General features: G+C 38.6%; 1 protein-coding gene across 2 annotated transcripts; it reads right to left on the bottom strand.

The window, feature by feature from the left end:
* Positions 1-7,214: 7,214 nt before the first annotated feature.
* Positions 7,215-26,214, bottom strand: PLAA (phospholipase A2 activating protein). 2 transcript variants are annotated; one of them, XM_026866703.1, is made up of 14 exons: positions 26,116-26,214; positions 23,972-24,165; positions 22,081-22,181; positions 21,879-21,999; positions 21,374-21,541; positions 20,226-20,361; positions 19,081-19,250; positions 17,993-18,150; positions 16,808-17,024; positions 14,987-15,055; positions 13,344-13,415; positions 12,427-12,528; positions 9,435-9,599; positions 7,215-7,942 (listed from the first exon to the last, which is right to left on the bottom strand). In XM_026866703.1, exons 2-14 carry the CDS (start codon positions 24,141-24,143, stop codon positions 7,377-7,379), a joined length of 2,217 nt encoding a protein of 738 aa, XP_026722504.1. In that variant the 5' UTR covers positions 24,144-24,165; positions 26,116-26,214; the 3' UTR covers positions 7,215-7,376. The 2 variants fall into 2 exon arrangements, with proteins under 2 accessions (XP_026722504.1, XP_026722503.1); XM_026866702.1 differs by lacking the exon at positions 26,116-26,214 and having other exon boundaries at positions 23,972-24,173.
* Positions 26,215-26,220: the final 6 nt, after the last annotated feature.

Raw genomic sequence — 26,220 nt, 5'->3', positions numbered from 1 at the left:
GGCGCCGCCCCGCGCTGAGGCGCCAGCCCGCCTTTGGAGCTCTCTGGCGTAATTTCGTTACGTGGTTTTGTTCTCGGGTAGCGAGGTGGGATTAAAACTGTTCCCAAACGCAGGCAAGGCACCCGTTTATACGAATGTTTTAGATCGTTTGTAATTACGCCTTAATCGTGACCGTTTATTCCCTGGTTTTCAACTGTCAACAACGTGAGGACCTTCATTCGCTTCCCTTGGCAACTCTTTGGAACCAGAGATCCTATCCAGAGCCTTTTGGAAACCCCAAGTAGATGACGTAAAATCCAGGCAAACGACATCATCCGGGTAACACCACCTTTGTGCTCAGCGGCACCTGAAAAACCTGAATAAATGAGCAAAATGTTCTGCCTGGGGAAAAAAAAAAAAATCTTGAATCTCGTTTGTCTAGTCTAGTTCTACTCTTTGCTGTAGTCCGTATAGCCTGCCCAACTGAGAGACATTTGACTGATTTCTCTGTTGTTCCAGAGAGTCATCTCTTACACTTGGTTAAGAGCTGCTGGTCTGAGCTCCTGATGTGAAGCTTTAAGCAACAGGTTACAGATCACAGTAAACACTTGCTTCTCGTGTAATGTTTTGTCCCCAGAAATTTGTTCTGAATGATTTGGTTGATGTATTGCTAAGTTCTACAGAGACATGCTCCATTAAAAATGTATCAAGCATGAAAATATCCATAATAAAAACCCAAATATCCATATCCCAGTCAGTCCTAATGTTAACATAAATTTAGGTTTTATGTGGTATTTCATGACTATTGCAGAAGTGTGAAATTTTGATGGGATGCAAACAAGTAGGAATCACTGCAGAGAAGCCCGTTAAAGGCAGATGACAACTCTCTGCAATTCAGTAAGACACTGATCAGCCTTCAGCCATCGATGCCAAAATTAGCTACAAAGGGAGATGCCAGTTAAAGAGGATAGTTAGTTGAAAACAAAAACCAGGGTAGACAAACATCCATCATTACACAGGAACAATTTCTATTAAGAACATCCTTTTCTGAGCAGAGACCTGCAACAATTTTCTTCTTTATTTAATGCACTAAAGTGTCCATTTGTCTTCTGGGTCTGTGTCCTGGTTCAGCTGGGATAGGGTTAAGAGAGAGAGGGGGAAGGGATCTCCAGCCGTGTTATTCATACCATGCTGGCGTCAGGTCCAGGGGCGGGAAACTTTTAATTTAACTTTCTCTTTGGCTTTTTGGTGGTGGGACCCACACGTCGGCTTTGATTCCTGACCATTTGTGGTATTTCTCTGTGTATCGTTTGTCTTGTTCACTGTTAATGCTGTTTATTGTTATCATTGCTACTGTTGTTGCTCAGATTGTTTATCACACTGTTGTATTAAATTTCTTCTTATTTTAACCCGGGTTTGTGCCTCACTGCCAGCCCAACCGGCTGAGGGTGGGGGAGGGACAACATGCTCTCCAGTCCCTGCAGGGCATAAACCAACACAGTCTGTTGGTTTTGGTTTGTTGTTTGGTTTTTGGTTTGGTTTGGTTTTGTTTTTTTTTTCCTCAGAGTCAAACAAATTGCCTTCCAGTTTGATAGATTCCACATTGTATTGGATCTTCAAAGAGCACTGGTGGTTTAACCCGTTTAGATAGAGGTCCACTGAATGCTAGTTGTACAAAGCTGGCAGTGACCAAAAGCCCTGTGGCCAGATGATGTCATGCAGTGGTTGACACTGTGTTTGCAAAAGGGTTAGAAGAATTTAAGTATCAGCTCTTCTTTTTTTTTTTTTTTTTTTTTTTTCCCAGTAAGCGTGCGCCCCTGAAGAGTCAGATAACGCACAGTCACAGGGTCAGGTTTGATCCTGATTACTCTGTGTTGTTAGATTACTTGGATGGGTGGGAATAGACCTTCATATTTGTCAGCACAAAATGATAGCCTTAGTGTACTCTGAAGATGGCAGAGGTACTGTAATTAGGAAATGTTGATGAGGGGTATATGAATCTGAGATGAAAATGGGATCCCCTGAGCAGCTATATGGAAAATAAAAGGTTAAGCAATATATGCTTAGGCACATGAAATGCTGGGGTTTAAACCCCAAGCCCCAAATTAAGGTTGACATATGGGTGATTCCCACAGCCCTTCCCAAAGGGGGGGTGAGTTTGCCTTTAGGCTTCCCTCCAGTGTCCAGCCGGCCTGGCAGACAGAGCCATTGGGTAAATGAGCCCCAGGTGTCCCCCATTCAGTAACCAAAGGTCAGGTGTCCCACTTAGGGGTAAAAGCTGGGACCACTTGCAGGCAGGGGCAGTGTCTGTCTGTGAGGTGGATGCACTGTGCAGATTTCCCTGTAGGGGAAGGACCTCCTGCCTTCCTGGAACTAGGCTCTGGTCAGGTCTGGCTTTTGTAAATGTGGGCTGTGTAGAGATTCAGTGTGTGGCTTCCTTGGTCTTATGTATTTGGCTTGTTGACTTGGTTGTCTCCTGTCCCTTCTATGGGAGACTGCATTTCACCATTTATTTCGCCCATTGTTGGTTGTGTGGTGGTGTTGTTGGGGTCAGTGGGATTGATGTCCATTATGTATAATCTGACTTGTTTGTACCCCTAGTGCTCACCCATGTATTGACCCTTTTGTATCAAATACAATTTGGTTATTGGTTCATCTTTATGCTGGCTCTCCCCTTTATGCTAGGCCTAATAATTGGCAAAACAGCACGCCAACAGGATACATATATTAAAGATGAATCAGGAATAATCAAATATCTAACAATTGTCTGAGCTGCTATTTTTTAACAAAACCTGCACCTTTAATTGTGTGTTTTCAATGAATGCAGCATCTATTCACATAGAGTATAGGAGCTAACTGGCCGTGTTGATAAAAGTGATTTCTAACAATGTTGATCACTGTTAGGCTTCAGAATTCACTGTCAAAAAGGGGTATTCCATACTTAACATTTATTTTATCATGTGATTGTTACAGACCAACAGTGACTTTGTCCCCATTTGCAAATTTAATCTTTTCAATTGGAAAGTCTAGAAAAAAAATTTCCCACCAAAATGGAAGGCTCAGTGTCTACGGTGAATAAACATCAAAATCCATTGAAAGAATAGGAAATCTGAAAACGCCCACACTTCCTTTAGGCTTTCAACAGTTGCATACAGCATCTTGTTGCTAAACATTTAATTTCACAGTCTATCCAGTACACATTTTGAAAGCTGGGAAATGTCTCCTGTTCCTAGACTTTTTATTTGTTGATAGTTTAAAGAGATGGAGAAAAAAAGAAAAAGTGATCACAGCATATAGTAATGGATCACATTTGGCTAAAATATCTTAACTAAATATTTTTAAACAAAAAATTTCACAACATTGGAACCAGTAGGTTGTAACATTTCCTAAAGCATTTACAGTTACCTCTTTAGTACTGATCTATGGTACTACTACAGTCAGTTACTTTAGCATATTGCATTAAAGAGAGTGACTGCATCCAATAGTTCATGAATGTGTAGTTCCATGGACAGTGCTTTTAATGAAATATGTTTGCAGACTGAACATGACTGAATTGTTTGTCTGCAGCCTGAACATGACCGAGTAGATTTTAAAAAGTATGCTTAAGATTAGGCCCTGATGAGAGTAAGGTGCATCATAATGATAAACATTACCAAAATCTTGTGATTCCTGTATCCCAGGTTATGTGACTATTGTCTCCAGTTGTTTTGGCAAGTAGAGTTGGTGCTGACCTAAGTCAGTTTTGATTCCGCACTCAGTTCCCTAGGAAGACATTTTATATTGTATGCTGAGTTCTGGTCTAAGTAGACCCCAAGTGCTTCCACTTCATAAAGCCCAAGGCAGGCCTAACAACAAAGGTTTAAGGTCAAGTGCTGCTACTACCTGCTGTTCGCTCTTTTTTTCTAAGAACTTCCATTCTAGCTTAGAAAAAGATGCCAGAAGAATTGTATCAGCTACTGAGAAACTTTGAATTCTTTGCAAAAGACACAATTTCTCTTTAAGGGTCTATTGAAATTTCTCAAACTTTTACTATTCCCCTGATGAATCAAATCAAAACCACTTAGCACACAGATCAACTTATTTGAGGTTTATTGCTGCAGATAGCAAGCCAGCTCTGATTTCTGTGCTAGGCACATACTTGTCTACAACGTCCTCTGACCTCAAAAACTTGTATTCTGTGGACCTCCTGTCTGGCATGTTTCCAAGGCACAGACTGAATATCCTTTCACTGAAACAGAAACTTCATCCTGGTGACATCCTTATTTTAGTTGTTGTTGATCTCTGCAACAGTAGTGTAGACTAAGTAAAACCATATGTTCAGGTTAACACCTAAGCTATAGCAACCACTAAACATTGGATTTATTGTGTAATCCTGATACTTTGTGTAAATGATGCAGGCCTTGCTAACGACTATACCCTTGAAGAGGAGCCAAAAGATTGGTAAAAAATGTCCTGCCCCAGAAAGCATCAAAAGCTGGATGATTGTTTGAGAAGCATGAAGTCAGTGGAATAGTAAGTGCGGGAAAGGTCAAGACGGTGGGGAGAGACCATGACCACTGACTCAATTTAAGACCAAGAAGACGTGCCCACCCTCACCCTTTGAGTTGTGCAGAGAACTAAAAGAAACTTTAAATTGAGACGAGGCATGCTGCTAGCCAATGAGGGACAACGTGAAAAGAAACTAACCAATGATCATTACAGTAAGTGTGCATTCATGTAGTTTGAAGTTCTTTTGTGCAGTGTGCTACCTTTGTGGAATTACCACCCAACACCCATCTCTGGAAAGGCATGAAATAAAATACCTTGACCCTGTGTGTACTGGCTTGTATACTGGATGAAAGAACCCTTCTTTTGGAATAACAGCATACGTAGAGGCATTCCCCACAGAAATCTCATCACTTTATGATGATCAATAGATACAGTATGCTTACATCAATTTGTGTTTATGTACATGCATGTTTCCATGTACCTTAATGGAGTTTTAGAAGTGTCATTTAAAATGAGCAATAGCAATTATTAATTTTCAAGGCAATACTGAGAAAAAGAAGGTATTTAGTTGCTATGCATCGTAAGACAGAAAAAATGTGTCCACTGCTTTGTAGATGTGTTTCTCCCCTTTTTGCACTCAACCTGTGTTTGCACATACCAAGTTTTGCTAGCTTGGGAAATCCTCACTGAAAGCTGCTGCACAAATGCATGAAGGCCTAAGAATGCCAAATGATTCTGTGTCAATTAGAAAAGCAAACACTTGTTGTAAAACCTTGCTGTGTGTATTAACGTTTTTTTCCATTACCTCCTTTACAAGTTACTTCCATTGCCTGTACTGCCACTGCATGGCTCTATGGGGACAGACCCTCCAAGGACAATTCCTGTGGGGATGGAATCCTATGTCCCCCACTCCCTCTGTTCCCTCAGAAAACGCTAAATTATCAGGTCAGGTATCACAGTACCCTATAGCAGCAGCTGTCCTTCTATCCTAATATTCCTGACCTGCTTTGTATATCTGCAGTCTCCAGATGAAGGATTTTTTGCTGTGCCCCATAATTTCCCTGCAAATTTATGTGAATTTTGTAATATCTCTTAATGTACCATTTCTTGAAGTTGCCAGAGTATGTTTATTAATATAAATGTTAATTTTTGGTCTGGGAAATTGATGACAATTTTCACATAAAAAGGTAATCTGTAACAGAGCAATCCCACAATAACAAAGCCAAAATGTTAGATGAGTATAGATTTCTTAAAATAATACATGTACAAACACAGTTAAAGAGTACAACATCAAAAAGCTAAAGCTTCAAGAACAATTGTATAGTAGGCAACAAAATTCAACACACAGGCACATTATTTCACAGACATGTTTCCTAAAGGTTCTTAGATGTCTTCCCAGGAAGGGGTTGATCTGTTGTTAAGCACTGTAAATCCTTAATAATCTTATACATGAACCTGCAATAGATGAAATGAGAAAACCTGTGACTAAGGCCATGATCAAGACTACTTGCAAGGATATGTATCTAGAAATTCATCAAGTTTAACAGTATGAATTTGTGACTCATGATCTGAGAAGCAAGGTTTGCTTGAAGTAATGTAGTAATTCAGACAGTTCAGTTAAATGGAACAAAAGTTAAGAGCTCTTGGTCACAAAATCCTTCACATCTGTCACAGATGAGGCAGACAAGTGTCCCATGATGAAGAGATCATGTGCCAGAAGAGTTCCCTCATTTTTTTCATGTTTTCCATTCTATTAGTGTAATGAAAAATGTAACTTGAACATTGACCATCTTGACTTCACCTTAATTTTAAGCTGAAGAGTAACATTTGCAGTAGTATGAAATAACATTCCCCTTTTGAGCTGAAAATCTTGGATCTGCTGACATAGCTGTAAATTATTTTATCTTTTCACAATCACCACAATTACTATGTTAAAGTTAATTCATAAAACTTTACATCTGTACATTTTAGAATGAAGAATTTCAGTTGGAAGGGACCTATAACAATCATCTAGTCAAAGTACCTCACCACTTCAGGGCTGACCAGAAGTTAAAGCACTTACTAAGGGCACTGTCCAAATGCCTCTTTAACACTGACAGGCATGGAGCATCAAGCACCTCTCTAGGAAACATCTTCTAGTTGCTGTTGTTCAACCTGTCCTCTGCACCTAATTTCTCATTTCTCTCCCCCTCTTCAGGTTGATATTTAATATTTTACAACATACTTTAGACATTTGCTATCAACTGGTGGAATATTCCTGTCATTAAAAATCCTGTAAAGCTTTTGTAGACATTCAAGCCATTTTACAAGCTACAACATACTTATCAGTGAAGCACAACATCTATATTGCTGTTAAAGATTCTATCCCTCAGTCAGCTAGTTCTAGGTTAAAAACAGTAAGCGCCATAAAACCAGCTAGGTTTCAGAAGAAAGTGGAAAAAACCTTATGGAAGATGCCAGAAAATATGAGGATATTTGACAAGGGTTAATATTAACCAATTGTGAAAAGCACTGTTGAATTTAAGTGTCCCCAGGGCCCCTTCTCTGCTGACAAAAAGCACAGTCAAGAAACAGGCTCATTGTGCTGAAACTTAGAAACGTGGTTGGGATGGGTGTCTGAGTTGACAGTCACTGAATCACAGCCATTTCCTACATGTCCATCTAGACGACTTGATCTGAGCTATGTCAGAAGTAGTTCCTGGAAAGATCCTGTGCACTATAAACTTCAGAAAAGCAGTCAAACGACAAACAGTGTAAAAAGTTTTATTCGTTCCGTATCTTCCAACAAACTGAGTGTAATTAGTCCACAGTGTTTTCTCAATTATAGTCTGTCACAAAATATGAATGAAAGCTTTTTTTTTTTTTTCCTGCATACACTGTCTCTCCCAAGTGCTAAGAAAAACAAACAATTACAGCAGATTAAGAACAAACCTACAGCATTCCTTTACTTTAGCCGGTTCAGATACAGAGGCGTACTTTTTTATGTGAGAGTCAACTCCAAGAGACTTAGCTAATTGCACAGCGTTTGTATCATCACTGATGAGTGTCCCAAGGGCCACAAGCAGTCTAAAAATGGCTTCAAGATCTTTAACAACTTCCATAACTGTGCTGATTATTGATAAACATTGAGCTTTGCCCTCAATGTTGTTGACTTTATGCAAACATACAGCATAGTTCAACATCAGCGTGGCAAGCGCAATGTGGATGTTCTTATTACTGCCAAATTTCATTTCTATTGCTTGAGTCATTATTTCATCCCTCTGTTCCATCATGAGCTTCTGGCCTGCCTGGCTGACAAAACAATTGCAAAGAGCTCTAAGTGCCAACAGCTGGTTTGCTTCCTTTCCTTTAGGGTTCAGAAATTTAAGGAGAAGGATGATAAGTTGCACGTGATCCTTTTCACCGCAGAAGTTCTCATTCACAGTGGGATGCCTGACAGACAACCGAAGAATGTCTAGGGCTGGAAAGACAATATCTAAGAAACAAAACAAAAAAATATTTTAGTATTAATACTGCATTATGTGCAAGTGTGATGATGATTAGTTTATTTCAGATACAGAGATTTTTAAGCCCCTAGCTTTGGGAACAGACAATAACAGTTTCGTGCATAAAGAGATTCAGGTAAAGCACAAGTTGGCTGAAATTCATAAAGACATGTATTGACAAATGCAGTCTAGTAACACTTAATCACAAAAAACATGCTCCTTAATTTAGGATAAACACAGTGCTTTGCAAAAAATCCTGAAATCTTTCCTAAGAGCTAATTGATAATACTGAAGGCAAACACAAAATACGGTAACTAATCCAAAAAGGTCTCGAAAGGTTCCCAGTGACTGAACACCCTATACAGGCAGCATTTCCCTTTGTCCTCATTCTGTCCTCATTTTATAGTTTAGTACAGCTACAAAACAGCTTCAGAAAGAAAAATGAGAAAAAAAGATTTTTAGACTACCTTCAACTTCAAGACCTAATTTGCAAATTAAAAAAAAAAATGTCCTCAAGTGTCCAACTGGAAATCATTGTAAGGAAACTGAACTGAGAGTTTGTTCAGTAGTTTTCCCTGCCTTTCTCAAATTTCAAACTTATCATGCTTATAACCAAATCAAAAGTAAACTTGCTTAGCTACTTACTGAGCATTTTCCTGCACATATGCAGGATCTTGAGAATTAATGTTCTGTACAATATAGTGTCTGAAAAGTATGCAGATATCAACCATCACCAGCTCTCAGCTGAGCAAAATGTATTTTAAGTGATGTTATATACTGAACATGAATTTTTAATACCAAAATATTCTTCCTGTTAATAAATCTTTAACCACCATTTCAAGAAAGCACTTCATTTTAACAGCATGTTTAGATATTTGTATATGCAGTGTATCCATTTTTTCCAGAATGTGTGGTAACAATCAAAATAGCCTTTCCAATCCATCAGTGCTGACAATACATTATTGACTGAAATTATATCACCTCCATTCACATTCATTCAGAATGTCATTTCACTAATGCACCTCTGACCACATAACCTGGCTTCAATAACTTCTTTTCTACTGTATTAAACAGGAGCTACTTTTGAGATATTTTATTTAGTAATTTGTCTCCATAATTTAGTATCTCATTTGATAACAATTTACTAGGACTCAAACATCACATTTCTTTGCCATTTCCAAACAAGCCTCACATGTCATTCTTGAGGATGCTCCTGATAATGAAATAACCATCACTGATGTTTATACCGTTTCTCCTCTGCATTTATGTTGTGCCAACAACAAAACTAGCCAATTATCAATTTTGCAATTCATGTCACTTCCTCTGCAGTGTTTAGCATCTGTTTATCATCTTCTGGTTTCTACTTGGATTATAAACTCTTTGGGACAGATTCTGCATAACAGCCAACATAAGACGACTTCTGGCTCATGGTGAAGTATCAATGAGATGATGGTACAAAAAAAAATAACTTCAGGTGTCTACCTTCTGGCCAGTTAACTGCTCTCCATAAAGTCTGAAGTTGCTGTGCTGTAGGTGTTTCTGCAGAAGTGTTGCATGTTGCAGACAATAACTTTTCTAGGGTTATCAAGTCATCTTCTGTAAGCTTATGTTCTTCAGCTGCACTGCCATTAAGTTCCTTTAATTTGCCTGTAAGACGAATAGAAGGCACAGCTTTCTGACATCAGAACTTCACAAATATAAGGTCTTCGATGGAATACTTTACCAAAAAGTTTCAACTATTGTTAATCGTTTGGGGGGGGTTTAGATTTTTAGACATTATTTTTCCCATCTCATAATTTTCTAATTTTAAGTTTTTAATCATCACAATGATTGCTACTAATAATCTCCCTCTAATACTGCAACACAAGGATTCAGAGTTCACATCTTAGACTACATACAGGAAAAAATGCAGAAAATAATCACAAGACCATTAGTTTTCATAACTGAAAGATTATTCTTTTTTTTTGCTCTATTATTAGGTAGTAGAAACAATAATGAAACTGTATGTTCTCAGTGTGATCATAGTTTTTGCATTTTTACTTCAGTGCCATAAGGAAAACATACTGCACCATGTCCTATATTCAAATTTCAATGTCATTTAAAAATCAAAGTATTGGAAAAAGCGTTTTAATGTACAGCACTCTGCTTAAAATGGATCTAGCATTAAGCACCTGCCAATCGTGGTTCTTCCAGAACTGATGAAAGCCACGTCAATAAACACACAGGCAGCATTACATTAGTACACCCTTATGAGTTTTACCGTATGCACAAAAGTCAACTTTGGGCCTCTTATGGAATAAAACCACACACATTAACTCTAGCCCAGTCATAAAATTTACAAATGTATTTAACCATGCACTGTTATAATATGGTGGTAAACTCAGTAAATGTAGTTTTCAGATTCTAAGCTTCAGAAAAACCAAACCACCCACTAAACCTTTGGCTAATATAGCCATCCTTCAAGAATATTTGACAAAAATAAACTGATGCAGTATGTTTTTAAGACTAAGTAAAAGTCTCTACTTTGCTGTAACATAGCAGAATGGAAGTCAGCCAGTCTTGCCATTCTCCCTCTCAAGAAGTTCTGGACTAAATTTTACTGTAAAATCTGTGCAAAACTATGACGAGCTAAATCTCTTTACTAGCAACAACCTCCAGAAACAAATTTCTGATCTGTGAATCCCTTATCTTCGCCCTGAACAAACAAATATCAGAGTGCAAGAAGACTCAGAGAAACAGGACACGGCTGACTGAAGATGCCAACTAATATTTTTAAACAGAAAATGAAACCTGAACAATACATAGAAGAGCAACACTGCAGAAAGAAGGCCCCAGAGGGACCTTGACAGTCTTAAGAAGCGCACCCATGTGAACCTCATGAAGTTCAACAAGGCCGAGTGCAAGGTCCTGCACTTGAGTTGGTGCAATCCCCAGTATCAGTACAGGCTGGATGATATATGGATTAAGAGCAGCTCTGCAGAGAAGGACTTAGGGATACTGGTGGATTAAAAACTGGACATGAGTTAGTAACAGCCACTTGCAGCCAAGAAAACCCAACTGTATTGTGGGCTGTGTTAAAAGAAGGGTGGCCAAGCAGGTTGAGAGAGGTGATTCTCCACTCTTGTGAGACTCCACCTGGAGTACTGCATCCAGTTCTGGGATCCCCAGCACAAGACAGACATGGACCTCTTGAAGCAAGTCCAGAGGAGGCCACAAATATGATCAGAGGGCTGGAGCACCTCCCTTATGAGGACAGGCTGAGAGAGTTGGGGACGTTCAGCCTGGAGATGGCTTCAAGGAGACCTGGCTTCAAGGAGACCTTATTGTGGCCTTTCAATTAAAAGGGGGCTTAATAAGACAGACAAAGGGAGACTTTTTATCATGGCCTGTAATGACAGGACAACAAGTAATGGCTTTAAACCAAACAAGACACAGAGCAACTGTGGATGCCCCATCCCTGGAAGTGTTTGAATTCAGGTTGGATGGGGCATTCAGCAAGCTGACGTAATGAAAAATGTCCCTGCCCATGGCATGGGGGTTGGACTATATGATCTTTAAAGGTCCCTTCCAACCCAAACCATTCTGTTTTCTGTTTCCATGACTGTAAAGGAGCCTATTCTCTTCAAGAAATTGGATAAAGGTGAAAGTATGCTTTTTCTAAAAAGCATAACCTCTTGTTCTAAGGTTCTTCAACAGACTACTAGACAACAACATTTTCAAGCTCTGTATATAAAGCAGAGGGAAGGAACCAAGGTAATTTGTATTCGGACATCTTCAAGGCATGTACATTGTGAATGCAAATTAGTTTTACAAAACCCTTAAATACACTAAGGCACTCTACAAAAACATACTGAAATAAACTGGTGACAAATAGGGTAAAGATTCCATGGAACATTTACAGACAATACAGAGGAAGAGATAGTAGAATAGAAATGAAGCATGGGGAAAAACAAGCCCATAACAACATTTACTAAAAATGTGTATAATTACTAAATATTGTATATGGTTTTCTTTTTTTGTTATGCAGTGTTCTGCTTAAATACAGAAGTGACAATTGCAACCTGTGAAACTGCAGAATGCCTTACTTCAAAACTTCACCATAATCATACAGCGTAATCTGTGAACTAAAACTTCAGTGAGCAAAATCAGGAAGGGATTGCACATGATCTGCATTACCAGCAGCTAGGTTAAAAAAAATTACAGTGTTGATAAAAAAAAAAGATGCTGAACATAGCACATACAAGCTGAGGGTAAAAAAATGGATATTCTGTATTACATAGAGGTCTTGTGAAATTTACTCATACTCCTAAGCCTTCAAATACATGCAGCACCATTAAAGTGATAAATGCAATTTTAAAAGGTCAAAACCAAGAAACAGTGAAAAGCTATGGGAATCACTTAGCTTTTTGAAAAGTTCAAAAGTAAAGTTACTTCAAACAGATGAAAAAACCATCCTTGAAATTAAAACACCAACCCAGTATCTGCATAGGATTGGCCTGGTCAAATGTGACAGCATCCTTCTTCGGAAAATAAATATTTTCAACTTTAGCTGCAGCTGACTGGTAGGCTCCCGTTCCTACATAAAGGAAATATGGAAAGTTGAGTGGTGTACCCAAGCGTCTAACACAGAACACTATCCCACCAATAAATCTCTCCTGATGGACATTACTCAAAAATATCTTAGAAAAAACTTGAATGGTTATGCAAATAGCTGTCATTCCTTACTGTTTTTATATTCAAGGGTTAAAGCTTACAGCAATACCTTCACAAACTGTTCTCAGTTTACTGTGCAAGTTTAAATTATTAACTGATTTCTGAATTACATGAACTAAATACATTGTCATTCATAGGAGTAGGCATTGCGGTTAAAAAAATTAAAATAGCAAGGGTCATTTTAGAACAAAGATCTCTCCTGCTCCTGAAATCTCATCTTTTGATTATTTTCATAATGAATAGGCAAAGTTTACACATAGTGGAAGACTTGCAGATATGACCAAGTTATGTCACATGCAAGAGTGGCCTGAAATATCTTTAGAAAAACCGTAGTAAAAAGCTTTAATCATGACCTACAATGATTTCCTAGAATCACAGGTGAATTAATGGATGATGTTGTGTAATTTCCACTAGCTACATGTATCAATTTCTTTGATTGACAACATAACTAGAAGGAAACCAAAAATTATCTCAAAAACAAATACACAGTTTAAAGCTTCTGTGCATGATTCCCGAGTGTAAAGGAAGGCTCTGCTATCCCTATTTTCTGAATAATTTCCATGAGCAGCTGGAATCTGCTCATTAAGTATAAATTTGCATCCATACAAACTTCATGTCACAGGAAAAACTGAGGCAAAATATCAGTGATGCTTTTCATTAGCAGGCATCATCTCTTACCTGTATATGGATCAACCCCACCTACTGGAGCTATTGCATTTGATGCTGAACCAGGAACATAGCGACCAGCACCTGAACGGAGACATTAGGCTTTTAAACACCACCACTGGTAAAGAGGTAATGTATACCATATTTAGTTACTAGTTTTAAAACATTGCTATTAAAAGGTGTTATTTTGCACTGAAGTGATTAAAAAAGTCTTCAACACTTCCTGAAATTTAAGGATTAACTCTATGCCAATGTGTAAGGTTGGTGCTGGCAGTGGTGACGGCATTCACAAGCTAAGGGACTCACAGCTGCAAGACATTCTAGCATGGTCTCTGCCACCCAGTGTTCCAAAGGCCCTCAGCACAGCAGGTACATTATCCATAACTAGCTCCAGGGGGGGGGCACTGCTACCCAGGCATGGCCTCCCTCTGTGCCTGGGGCCAACAGTGGCCTCTCCTGCAGGAAGTGGACTCTGTCACTGAAACTTCAGGTGAAGGAACTGCAGCGCCCTTGCATCTGCAGAGATCACAGCCTGATCCACACAAAGCAAGAGAGGAAACACATTTGGAGACCAGAGTAGAATACAGAAAGTCTGATGGGGAAGGCTGAAAGCTCTGGCTGTTGGCAACAGCACAAAGTCTTCTGCTCCACCTGTACATCTGCAACCGCAGAACAGGCTCAGTGCCCTGGAACTGGTGAGGACAAACACCCAACAGGGGATGCGTCAGAACCAGCTGAGACTGCACCTTGTGTCATCTGCAAAAAGGGGAAAGGCAAGCAGCAGTGATGGGAGGCTCCCTCCTGCAGGGTATGGCGGCACCCATCTACTGACATGACCCGATATCTTGGCAGGTTGGTGTCTTCTGGGGACCAGGATGCTGCAGAGAGACTGCCAAGGCTTGCCTGGCCTTCAGACTATTACCCTCCTATTCTTCTACATGGGCAGCAGTGATATTGCCAAGGAAGTCCTGGAGAGTGTCAAGAGTGATTACAGAGCTCTGGGGACAAGGGTGAAGGGTGGTGCTGCCAGCAAACCAAGAACACTTGAGTAGAAGCAGGCTCAACATGCAGGTCAGCAATTTGCTGCATGGCTGGTTTTGTGAGCAGGACTTCAGCATCTACTGACTACAGGACCTTCTTTGAGGAGTAAGAGCTATTGACCAGGGCTAGGATAAGTTTGACAAAACAGGGCTGGAATGTCTTTGCAAACAGGCTTGCTAAACTAGAGAGGAGGGATTTCAACTAGCTATGCCAGGGAAGGTTAGAATCTAAAGGTGGAAGGCACCAATAAAGGTGACATAATAAGAAAAAAAGAATAGTAAGGAAAAGAGAAAACTACTTCTATGAATATACCCATTCCTGCGTTGGCCGTGCATATGAAAGTTTGACAAAACATACGGTTTAAGACCTTACTCCTCTGCTGCAAAGGACAGAGTAACATGAGGCAGACCAGACAGCAGAGGGCTCTGCTCTACTGAACAGACCTGGACATGCTTTGACAGTGGCAGAGTCCACCTTATCAGTCTGTCCCACACTACTTCGCCAAATGGAGAACTGCAAGAAACAGTAGTCTGGAGCTGATGGCTGAATACAACTGAACACATTAAAATATGCATCTTAAATGATAGCAAGACAGATTATGAATTTTACATTACCTGTAAATGGATCTGCTGCAGGTACTGTACTTGATCCAGATGAAGAGCCTGGAACATAACGACCAGCACCTAGTGAAACAGTAAGAAGAGCAATGACTACTACACATAGATTGATATTATTAAAGTGTCAATATTTTTCAGGCAGAAGCAGCTCAAAAATAAAGTCAAACATCAAATATATCTTATTGTTTACTGAAGCATTATAAGAAATCTGATCCTATCCATGTAAAAGTCCCCTGATGCTGAACATATTCTTCCAAATTACTTGAAAGTCAGAAATCTGTTTTCTGGTGCATATGCATTACACACCTGAACACAGACAACTCAGAAGTTCAGATGACCACAGCTGTGAATTATATCTGAACCCCACTAGCCTGTATTCTCATTTCTAGGTCATTACAAGAAAAAGATTTACCTCAATTATTTTAATAACATTTTACTCATAAATTCACCTTTGTGAAACTAATTGAAATAAGGAGTGGTTTTGTTTGTAATGTGATAAGCAGGATGTAATTGATTAACATGGTTCAGCTTATGAGTAATTGCCCAGGTTTTGGCTGGGATAGCGTTTAGTTTTCTTCCTAGAAGCTGATACAGTGCTGTGGTTTGGACTTAGTGCAAGAATAATGTTGATAATACACTGACATTTTAGGATAAGCACTACTTAGCAACAACTAAGTCAAGAATTTTTCAGTTTCCCATGCTCTGCCAACAAGCAGGTCCACAAGAAGCTGGGAGGCAGCATGGCCAGGACAGCTGACCCCAACTAGCCAAAGGGCTATTCCATACCATAGAACGTCATGTTCAGCATATAAAATGGGGGGAGTTGGCAGGGGGTGGATCATTGCATTGTGCATCACTTGTCTTATTCTTGGGTTTTATTTCTTTTTGTTATATTCCTTTTTGTTACAATTATTAGTATTTTTAAAAATTGTTATATTTTATTCTATTTTAGTTATTAAACCATTCTTATTTCAACCCACGAGTTTTACTTTTTTTTTTCCTCATTCTCCTCCTCAACCCACTGGAAGGGGGGAGGAAAAAGCAAGCTTGGTGCTTAGCTGATGGCTGGGGTTAAACCATGCCAGTAATTAACATGTTCTAGTCCCATTTCACACCTGGAAAAGCGTCATTGGTATATTGCACTCAGTTTCAGTTAATTCACTAGCTAAATTTTTTGTATTTTATTAACTGCCTTAATAGCACCTGACTACCTCAGAGTAATATAAAAAGTGAAGTTTTCTTCCACTGAAAAAAAAAAGACTAGATTGAAAAATACAACTGGCTTGGTTCAAATTTTGTATTTTTCAGAACAAAACTTCAACTTCAGAAATTTGTCAGGTTTCTGTATTTTTCTTGTTAGATTAGCCCTCAGTCATTTGAGGAGATGAAAGTCCTCTATAGGAAGTGCAGGAGCTACAACACTGAAGTCTGCCTAAGCAGACAGAGAAGTGTATTGAGAACATCTAGTTAGAGGGCAAGTGTGGTACTGGTGGATTATCCCAGGGGACAGTATCACATTCAGTCTTGTGCAACATCTTCGTTAACAATCTGGAAGATGGGTTAGAGTTGTGAGAGACTGAAATGTCCTATGACCGTCTCAAAGCTTGCTTGTGTCTGTGCAAACCTCCAAGAGAAGCTGCTGTAGCCTGTGAATTGGTCTGGGCATTTGACCTCATTTGTGTCTTAATCTCGCTCTTAGGATCATATTGAAACCTCCCCCGACACTGGATCAGGACAAGAGTGCACCCTCAGCAAGTCTGCTGGTAAAAAAAACTGGGAGGACTGACTGATGTCATCATTTAAGTTTAAAACTCTTACCTGTAAACGGATCTGAAAATTGAGCGCTTGTACTCAGTGTTTGCCCCTTAGTGTTGTCCATAATAAACTTGGCCACCTGATCTAAAAACATAGGATTTAGATCATTCTTCTGCAGGAAATTGTATGCAGTCAGCCAAGGATCATCAGTGATGTTATATGGCAGTTTGTAGGAAGGCCCACTTTCATTTACATCAACAGTGAAAACATAGTCATACTCCTTCAAGCAGAATAAAATTAAAAACAAATAAGTTTGTCAGCACTTTTTAGAAAAGATTGTATCAAATGCAGACTAATAATGGCCCAGGGCTAGGCCTTAAAACTAATACTGTTACTTGAAGATCAATACTTGTATTGTTACTTGTATCAATCTACTCTCCTACACAGGCTGAAAGTAAAAAATGCTTAAACCATAGCCTGTATCTTCCAGAATTCTCTGTCTCAAGAAGGCCAGGCTAAAACATGTCATGATAATGTGTATGCAGGCATATTACAAAATAACAGATGCATAGGGGAACTCTCATGGACACTCTAGCTGCCTGCAAATCCAAAGGGCAATCAGACACCTCAAAACACTTCAGTCTTAAAAGCACACTTCTAATACTAGAACACAACAAATTCCTAATGTTTCTTTAAACCACATGAGAGACAGAATTAGTATCTCAAAGCCATTCCTTCTATGACTGCACTGGACAGAGACTTTTCTGTGTATGTTTCCTTTACTGAAATGTTTTTCAGCTTATCTGGCTTTATTCATATTGTACTTCTGTTCAAAAGTTACAATAGAAAAGGGATACAGAAGGGTTGGTACTTAATGTTTTAGGTAAGCCTTGCATTTTAAACTGTACAGTTCACTTCCTTTGGAAAGGAAGTTTAAACTAACTTTTCAAGTTACGAGCAATAAATACTATCATTTCTCTACTAATAGTTCACCTAGATCATTTCTCTAATAGTTTAACTGTCACCAAAATAATTTGTCTCTATTAGCTTGCTTGTTTCACAAAATGTTTCAAAAGTAATAAAGCAAAGCAAAGCAAGCAGTACTTATTCCAAGTTTTACTAGATCAAAGAAGGCAGAAAAGATACAATACTTATTTTCTAAACCTAAGCAAAGACTGGAATAAATTTTTAATGGAAAACAAAGCATTTTACTTAAGGAGGAATATAAGCATTCAAGTTTGCATATACCTTTCCTTCAAATAAAACTTTTCCAGATGTTTGTGGTGTGGCTCCAGAAGAACCAACAACATCGCCAATCTTTATCCATCTTCCTTCACTAACACTCCACTGATATGCTTCTATTTTCCCATTATCTTTAATAAGCCGTGTCTGTCCATCTCTTGTTCCTGTAGACAGAAGTGTTTAAGAGTTTGAACAAATTCAAGAATACAATTTACTGTAGGAGAGAAAAAAAGTCTTCCAATAACACTCAAATTTAAAGATGAAAAGATAGTTCAACAACTTTTAAAGTCACAGCACAAAAGTAAATGCTACATGTTGCAGCAAGAATAGCAGAAATCTTGACACAGCATTTTACAATTACAGTAATGGTATCTACCACCAGACTAAGTTGCAATCCTTAAGAAGTCCAGTATTTCATAGTTTACCATTTTCCCAAGGAGATGACAATCAAGAAAGGTGATATTCTCCCACAGTCTACCAATATGGAAAGCATCATAAAATTTTAAGATCTATGCCACTTGCTGATCAGAGCCAAGGGCTGAGGTCGCGGGTTATTTCACCTTGCAAAAACGTATTCATCTAGTTAAGAATAATCTTAACTGCCACTGCCTCCACTGTACTGTCAGTAATCTCTCAGGTAGCTGGGAAGTGTGCTGAGTAAATTGAGACAAAAATTTTTTCAAGTGGAAAGCTAAAGCAGAACATTTGCATTTACTTTTCGGGAAAAAAAAAATCCACTTCTAGGAGCCCTTTTGCAAATCATGTAACTGTCTTATATACTATTGACACAGCTGGCATAACAGATCTGAAACATCTTGAACACACTGCAGCATCCTCAATTTCACCTTTTTGTAAATTATGTCAGAAGAAAAGTATTTTTTGCCATTTTAGTCTACAAAATTATATATATTTTTTAACTAGAGTCTTGCCTTCAGAAGAATCAGGGAAAGGATAGTAGAACAAAATTAAGCTGTTTTCTTCAGCAACTGTATTGAAAGAGATCAAAGCCTTAATTTGGAAACTATGGAAAGTTTCAATACCTCAGAACTGAGATTCGGAGGCATCTCTAACATGACAAAAGTACAATAACTTACCAGGATCCTTAAGATGTTCTCTTCCAGGAAGGTCATCAGCATTAATATCTCCTAAATCACCAGTTTTAGGGTCAATGGACGCTTGGGAAAGCTCATTTTCAAAAGCTTGAATCTCCTCAGCACTTGCTGTACGTTCCAAAGACTCTGTAAACACTCTTATAATTCCATCACTGAATGGAAACATTCAAACAGAAATACTATTTGAAATGTCAAAATGATGACATTTTAATCATGACCTTTGTGTCATGAGAAACCAATATTATTGTAGCTACCCCTCCTGTGGGAACGTAAAAGAAGCTTCGTGATGAGAACTGTAAACATGCTCAACTGAGCTGCAGCTGGGGTGTTGAAAAACACATGTATCATACTAATTGTTGTTTAGTTTTGTGTACTTGACGGGTACAACATCTCTGGTTAGACAACACAGGCCTGTGATAGACTCTAAGGAACCCTACTGAACACACTTGAGATTCCTACACTGCTGTGGGAAAGATCAAAGCACAGTGGAAAACTATGCTTGTGAAAATCTGACATACAAGCAAAAGCAGCAGGATTGGGTTTTTTTCTTCTTCTTCTTCTCTTTCTCACTAGCAAGGACCAAGATCTGCAGTGCCTACATGCCTCTTGTGTGCCTCTGCCCAGGTGCTGCTGCAGAGATCACCAGTGTCATGAGGCAAAAAATAGATTTACTCTTTCCATTTTATCCATAGTTTTGTGGTTGTTCCTGCATCCTGCCTATGCTGGCTCACACACCTTCCAACTATTTTTAGGAAAGAAATTTGCTCTCATGCTAAAAACACACAGAGGAAGACTTAAGCAGGTAACCCCTATCTGTAGTATAATTTTAAAATCAAGGTAGGATATGCCTATCAAAAGGGTTATTAATAGAGTACCTGTAAGGCCATTCTCAGTCTATTCATGGTTTACCACATTCCTAAGGAACTCACTCAACCTCTGTGATTCACAGAACAAAAGAATGACTTATTGGAAGAAGTACAGCACATATTTAAATTTAATCCCCACATGCACTTTGATGGCTGTATTTTTAAATACATATGAAACTGATATCCAAAGTGATGCTTGAAATTTCATTAAGGGTTTGCAGATTTATATCTAAAAATACATTGGGAGTAAAACCTGGATACCTTGCACCAACTACGATGTCACCATTGTCTAACACACAGCAGCACCATACAGACTGAGCTGGGAGTCTGATTGTTTGAGCACATTCCCCTTGTTTCCAGATTCTAAGAGATCTGTCCTCTCCAGTAGTCACAAAATCTGCAAAGAAAAAGATATAAAAATATTTGAGATGTATTTTTACTGTACTGTATAATAAATGCCATTCTGCAACTGAGTATCTAAAAATTAGAACAGTAAAAGAACCTTTCTACTAAATACTTCTCTCAACTTCGAGAGCTGAAAAAGTCACTGCTAGGTTGTCTCCTCAAAAAACATTAAAAGTGCATAAATGCTGACTAATAAGCCAGACAGGGAAAGAAATTATGCTTAAGACAAAGAAAAGATTCCTTCCTCTTTTCAAGAGTTTAAATGAAGAACTTTGATCAATTTTGTAACTATCATAATTTTATCGCACACTATACTTGCATAGCTTCACATTTGTTTCAAATTCAGTTTTTTGCAAGGTAGGTCTGCTTTTTCAGGAAACATGCATAAAGCTCTCTCAAACGTCTATGTAATGTAAATTTTAAGGCATAAGAGATTTATGACACCCACCAATATATGTGCACTTTACCTGTTAAACAAATGTGCAAGTGTCCCATACACCTCACAAAGCTCACTCACGTGGAATTTCTTCTGTAACTGTCTGAAACAGTTAGTTCTGAACCTCTAAACCTCTAATTCTGAAGACAGATGCAATTAAATCTCACACATACAATTTTTAACCTGAACTATTTATAATGTAGATTTAGATACTTCACAGAAAGTTTTCAAACTACATTATCTCAAACCATTAAGCCATACATTACCATTTTAGTAGTCTGCAACAGTTCTGAAATACAGGGGACAACCTAGATGATAGTTTTACCTATTGCTTTGCCAAAGTTTCACTTAAGCGAAACCCAGGACCCTTCACCTTGACTACTGCCAAGATAAATTCTACCACAAGTGTGATTTGGAGTCAATCACAGTACTTTTAAATATTATTTATGCTAAAAGGTCATGTTTAATTTACTACTTAAGTTCTTTAGTTGTGGCATCTCCACTGAACACCCACCTTGTCATGTTGTTTTGGAAGAATGTTGGGTAACAGTCACAAAAATAATCCTACCTTTACACCGAGGGAAAACAGAGATGCTGTATATATAATTTGTATGTCCATAATACACCTGCAGACACTCGCCAGAGATCTGCCATCTTCGAACACTAGCATCATTAGCACAGGAAAGGAATTCCGTTTCACTGAGAATAGCTAAACCTCTCACACAATCTTCATGTCCTTTATAAAAGAAAGGAAAACTTTTAATGTAGCATTATACCATTTCCATTAGCAGCAGTATACTATTTCAATTTAGCTCACATCTACATCCTGGTAACCAATCTTCATTATGGGAATAATTTTTTTTTTTAAAAAGTAATTAATTGCTCAATATTCTCTGAGAAAAAAAATCTAATTGTTTTGAAAGTCGTGTGATTTCTGGGCGTACAATTTAAGAGACAGCAAAAACCCTGCCTAAGAATCACTCAATTTATCTACAGTTTTGTGGAGTTTTTATTCTGTTCTCTTTAAAAGAGCACATGACCCTGATGAAATTACTAAATGCAGCAACATTTACCAGTGAATGTTCTCCCACATCTGCCTGCCTTCCAGAGTTTAATAGTTTTGTCAGCCGAACCAGTCAACATTAATCCCTGTTCAGGCAATATTTTCACAGCCCATATTGCAGCTGTGTGACCCTGAAAATAAACAACATTGTTAGACTTGTCAGAATCAAATTTGGAGTACCTATTTTACATTCACAAAGAGGAACTTCATACCTGCAGTGTCATCATACATCTGTCATTCAACCAGACTTTGGCTGTTGCATCCCACGATCCACTTAATAACGTGCCAAATTTCCCAGATGAAAGGCTGCAAACTGGAATGAACATTCAAATCAGCATTGACTAGTTTCCTGAATTGCCACCAATTTAAAGAGATTTATTTAAGGATATTTACTTAGTATTAGTAGCATATTTAGTGTTGAGGAGTTTGGGGAAGAATTAAGAGTTGCACTGCCAAATAGAAAGGAATTGCTTAAAACCCTCTTCACTTTAGATTACAAATTTTCACATCTTTTTGCCATTCATATTTCGAAACTGCTCTTCTCCTCAGACTAGAATATTGACATGGTTTAATCCCAGCCAGCAACTAAGCACCATGCAGCCACTCCCTCCCTCCTCCCTCCCTGTGGAATGCAGAGAAGAATCGAAAAAAACACTCAGCACTGGTCTCCACTTGGTTATCCAGCCGTTGACCACAACTCTTTGAGTGTGATCATCCAGCCAGTTCCCAGACAAACTTGTATTAGTTTATGTCCTCAAGAGCAGTATTTTGTACAAGAAAATACTTAGGTTACCATCTTGGAAGGCAAAATAATTCTACCAAGAAATTGTGGTGACATTAAAAGATTTTTCAAAAAAAATAATCTGCAAGTGCTCAAGTAATACACAGGTGTAAAACTGAAAACACACAGTGCTAATAAGGTTTACTAATAAGTTTACAAAGAGTTAGAGAGTACTACCCTGTCCATCTAATCATTCATAGAAGGAAAGTATGGCTTTGTGTTTCTGGCTTCTGTGACTCCACACTGAGAACTGGGCAGTATCTTACCCCTGTCACTTCTCATGTCCTACTTTTTCCCCACTTTAAAAACAGATTTTGCAATTAATGTAATTTTACATTTTTTTTTAATGTTTTATATTCCTAAAGAAATTGCCAGAAATACTCTTGTGTAGGGGAATCTATAACTTGTCTAGAACACCTCATCCCTTTTTACATGTCTGGGGGGAGCATGTTGCATGTCATTTTCACTATTCATCTCTCCCAGGTTTCTGATACAGTACATAAGCCATTCCATGCCTCATTACACAATGACACTATTTTCTTGCTCAAAGAAAGCCAAGAGGTTTATAATACAAGAATGAATTTTTGGTGCTGTTTAGCAGTCTAGGGTATTTTCAAACTGATCTCCACAACTGTTCTTTAACACAGTAAAGAAAAGACCCAAAACCTTCAAAACTTGAAATACTTATTTCTGACATCCTATAATTACATGACAAAACAGTTGAAAGGTCTATTAATACTAGATCAGTGTAGGAAAATAAAAACTTAGTATGCTAATATGAAAATTTCTGAATGTTTCATTACATAGCTGAAGAAAAGGCATGCAAAATTGTGTTTAATACGTCATGTTACACTGACGTGTCTAAAGTTGGCTTTTAGTCTTTATTTAAAGCATCAGTTAATATTAGATCTCCATCTAAGTAACAAAATGGGCAGTGAAAGTTTGCTTATTTAGGAAGCTGACTTTTTCTACTTCTGTCAACTTTGACACAAAAATCAAGCTTAATACATGGGGAACTAAATTACTGCTTCTTAAAAACAAACCTTGGCAAAAGGGTAATCATTCTGAAACTTGCTATGTGTTCACATATACAGTAAAAGCTCAAGCATTCTTCAGCATAAACTTGGAAGTCCTAGCAATGAACTGTCACTACATGAATTGAGATTATAAAATCCTATTTTGCAGAGGACATAATTAAATAGTTTGCTATGTTAAATACCAAAGAAATAAAAAAAACACGAGTGTTATAACTTTAACCTAATTTTCTCTCTGACAAATAACAACTTTTATGCAATAAACTCCAAAATAAAATTACTACATACCTGTGTTCTTATGACCCTTAAGGATGTAAAGAGGAGCTGGGTTATCAACTGTGAAAATGCAAATATTATGATCATTGCCACCAGTTGCAATCAGCCCACGAGGATAAAGGTCACTTGGAGGTATGATGCACACACAAGATACAAAATTTGAGTGGCCACTCATACAGTGCATTTCAGTAAAACCCCTGTTAAGACTAAACATACACAATAATCAGTTCAGGGTCATAACAGAAACAGTATTTGAGTCACTGAATTATAACAGTTGTTTTATACTCCAACTCTTGAATTAATAACTATGCTTGCTTGCATTGTGCTGAATAAATACTGTGGATGATGCAGAATGAATGAAAAACTTCAGAGAAAAATTCTATCCCAGCAGTCCAACCCAGTAAGCAATAATTAAAGCTTTCTAATTGTTTTTCAGTAATGGTAGGCCTGGAAAGACATAGTTTTGGTTTTCCTTGCTTACGGGCAAACACTATGCCCAATTTGATCAGAATTAGTTATAGTTTACCTTTATGAAATCTTTTGGTGTCTCAAGACTCAAATATGTATTCCAGTACACCCCAACATAACAGTGCACATAAATGAAGAAAGTTTACTGCCTGTCAAATCATTTCATTGGCTCTTAATTAGGACTACTGTAGAGGTTTGATAGCTAAAGAGATTCTAACTGATCCAAGCAGAACCCTTATTTATTCATCATGATCCAGAGTCCATAGTTATAGCAGTAACTGGAAAAAGCTACTTATCCTGATGCAATAAATGCATGGGTTGTGGTGGTGGTGCTTTAGGTTTTTTTTTTCTTTGTGTCTGTTCCCTCCCCCCACCCCCCAACAACCCAACATAATCTATCATACCACACTGTCATCCTTCATACTGTAATGCTTGGAAAGCTTGGAGTGTGTAGAGGAAATGATACTCTTCTAAATTCTGAAACATCTTTACTGCTTAAGGTACAGAGAACAAATGAAGGTAACATATCTGTGTGTAAAATTTAAGTAAGAGAAATTACATACAGCAGTTTGCTTACCCTGCCTACTGTAATCCCAGAGTCAAGGCAGAGAGAGATAATCATTATCAGTGCCATGACTCTACCTAAGTTAATCACGTCTTCCTCATACAGCTCTCAAAAATTATGGGTTAGACCCCCTTTCCTGCAATAAATTTCTGTACAGTTTAACAAGTTTCTCCCCTTGTGATGAGAGATTTAACAAGACACACTTAATGAGATCAGTCTTCCCTCCCCTCAACTACAGAGCTAGAGACACCAATTTAAACACATGTGTGAGCATTCTGGCAAATTCACCAGTTGTCTCTGTTTCACCAGAAGGCAGTGGAAAGAATATCCATGCCTAGCAACTTCAGAATGCATTTCACATAGTTTTAAAACTATAGACGGGTGAGGAGATATATGCTGTGCCTTCCTACAATACCTTATATCTCCACCATCTCCTATTCACATTGCTTAGCAGCACCTCTTCTGGTCACAATATGCTAAAAAATTCACTGAGTGAAATCAACAAGATAAATCCAGTAGGAGACAACCCTGTACAACATAAGTATCATAAAATAATGGTTTTTCTTCCTTTTCCAGTATCTTCGTGTATTTAAATTTTCTGTGTAGTTTTTGGTTCATTTTCCATTTTATGTTCAAAGAAGTCTGCTTAGGAAGGGCAAGAAAAAGTCTTCTGAAAATATTCAAAACATACTGCCTTGTCGTCAAAAATACAGCACTGTTACTACTTCAAAGTACTTTGGTACTGAATACCAAAAGGTGAAAACCACATCAATACTACACGGAAAAAAAAGACGCCCGGATTTACAGACATGACTAGAGCCTGCAAATCACGATAAAAATACCGACATACGGTTAACTATCCGAGCAAATACAACCTTCCCCAAAAGCAGGCGCGCATTGGCAATACCAATGCCTCAGCCATCCGCAAACTCAACAAAACGGCTCCAGCGAACAGACCGCCACGCACAACCCCTCCAAGCCCCCGCCGCTCCAGTCAGCAGACCCAAGGAAGGTCACGGCCGCGGGGACCGACCCGGCGGTTACACCTCCGCGCCCTTCCTCCCGCACTGCGCGGCCCGAACCGGCCGCCCAGGCCCGACCAGGGCCGCGGCCCGGCACTCACCCGTCAGGAGCCCAGAGCCGCGCAGTTCGGTCCCGTGAGACGGACACGAAACCGCCCTGGGGGAAGAGGCCGCGGGTCAGGCCCCGCACGTCCTGCCCGTGCCCC

This window comes from Athene cunicularia, assembly GCF_003259725.1.
Source record: "Athene cunicularia isolate RWA chromosome Z unlocalized genomic scaffold, athCun1 chrZ_part3, whole genome shotgun sequence".
Lineage (NCBI taxonomy): Eukaryota > Metazoa > Chordata > Aves > Strigiformes > Strigidae > Athene > Athene cunicularia.
Note: the sequence above shows the minus strand (reverse complement) of the source record. Positions and strands in the feature narration are given on the sequence as shown.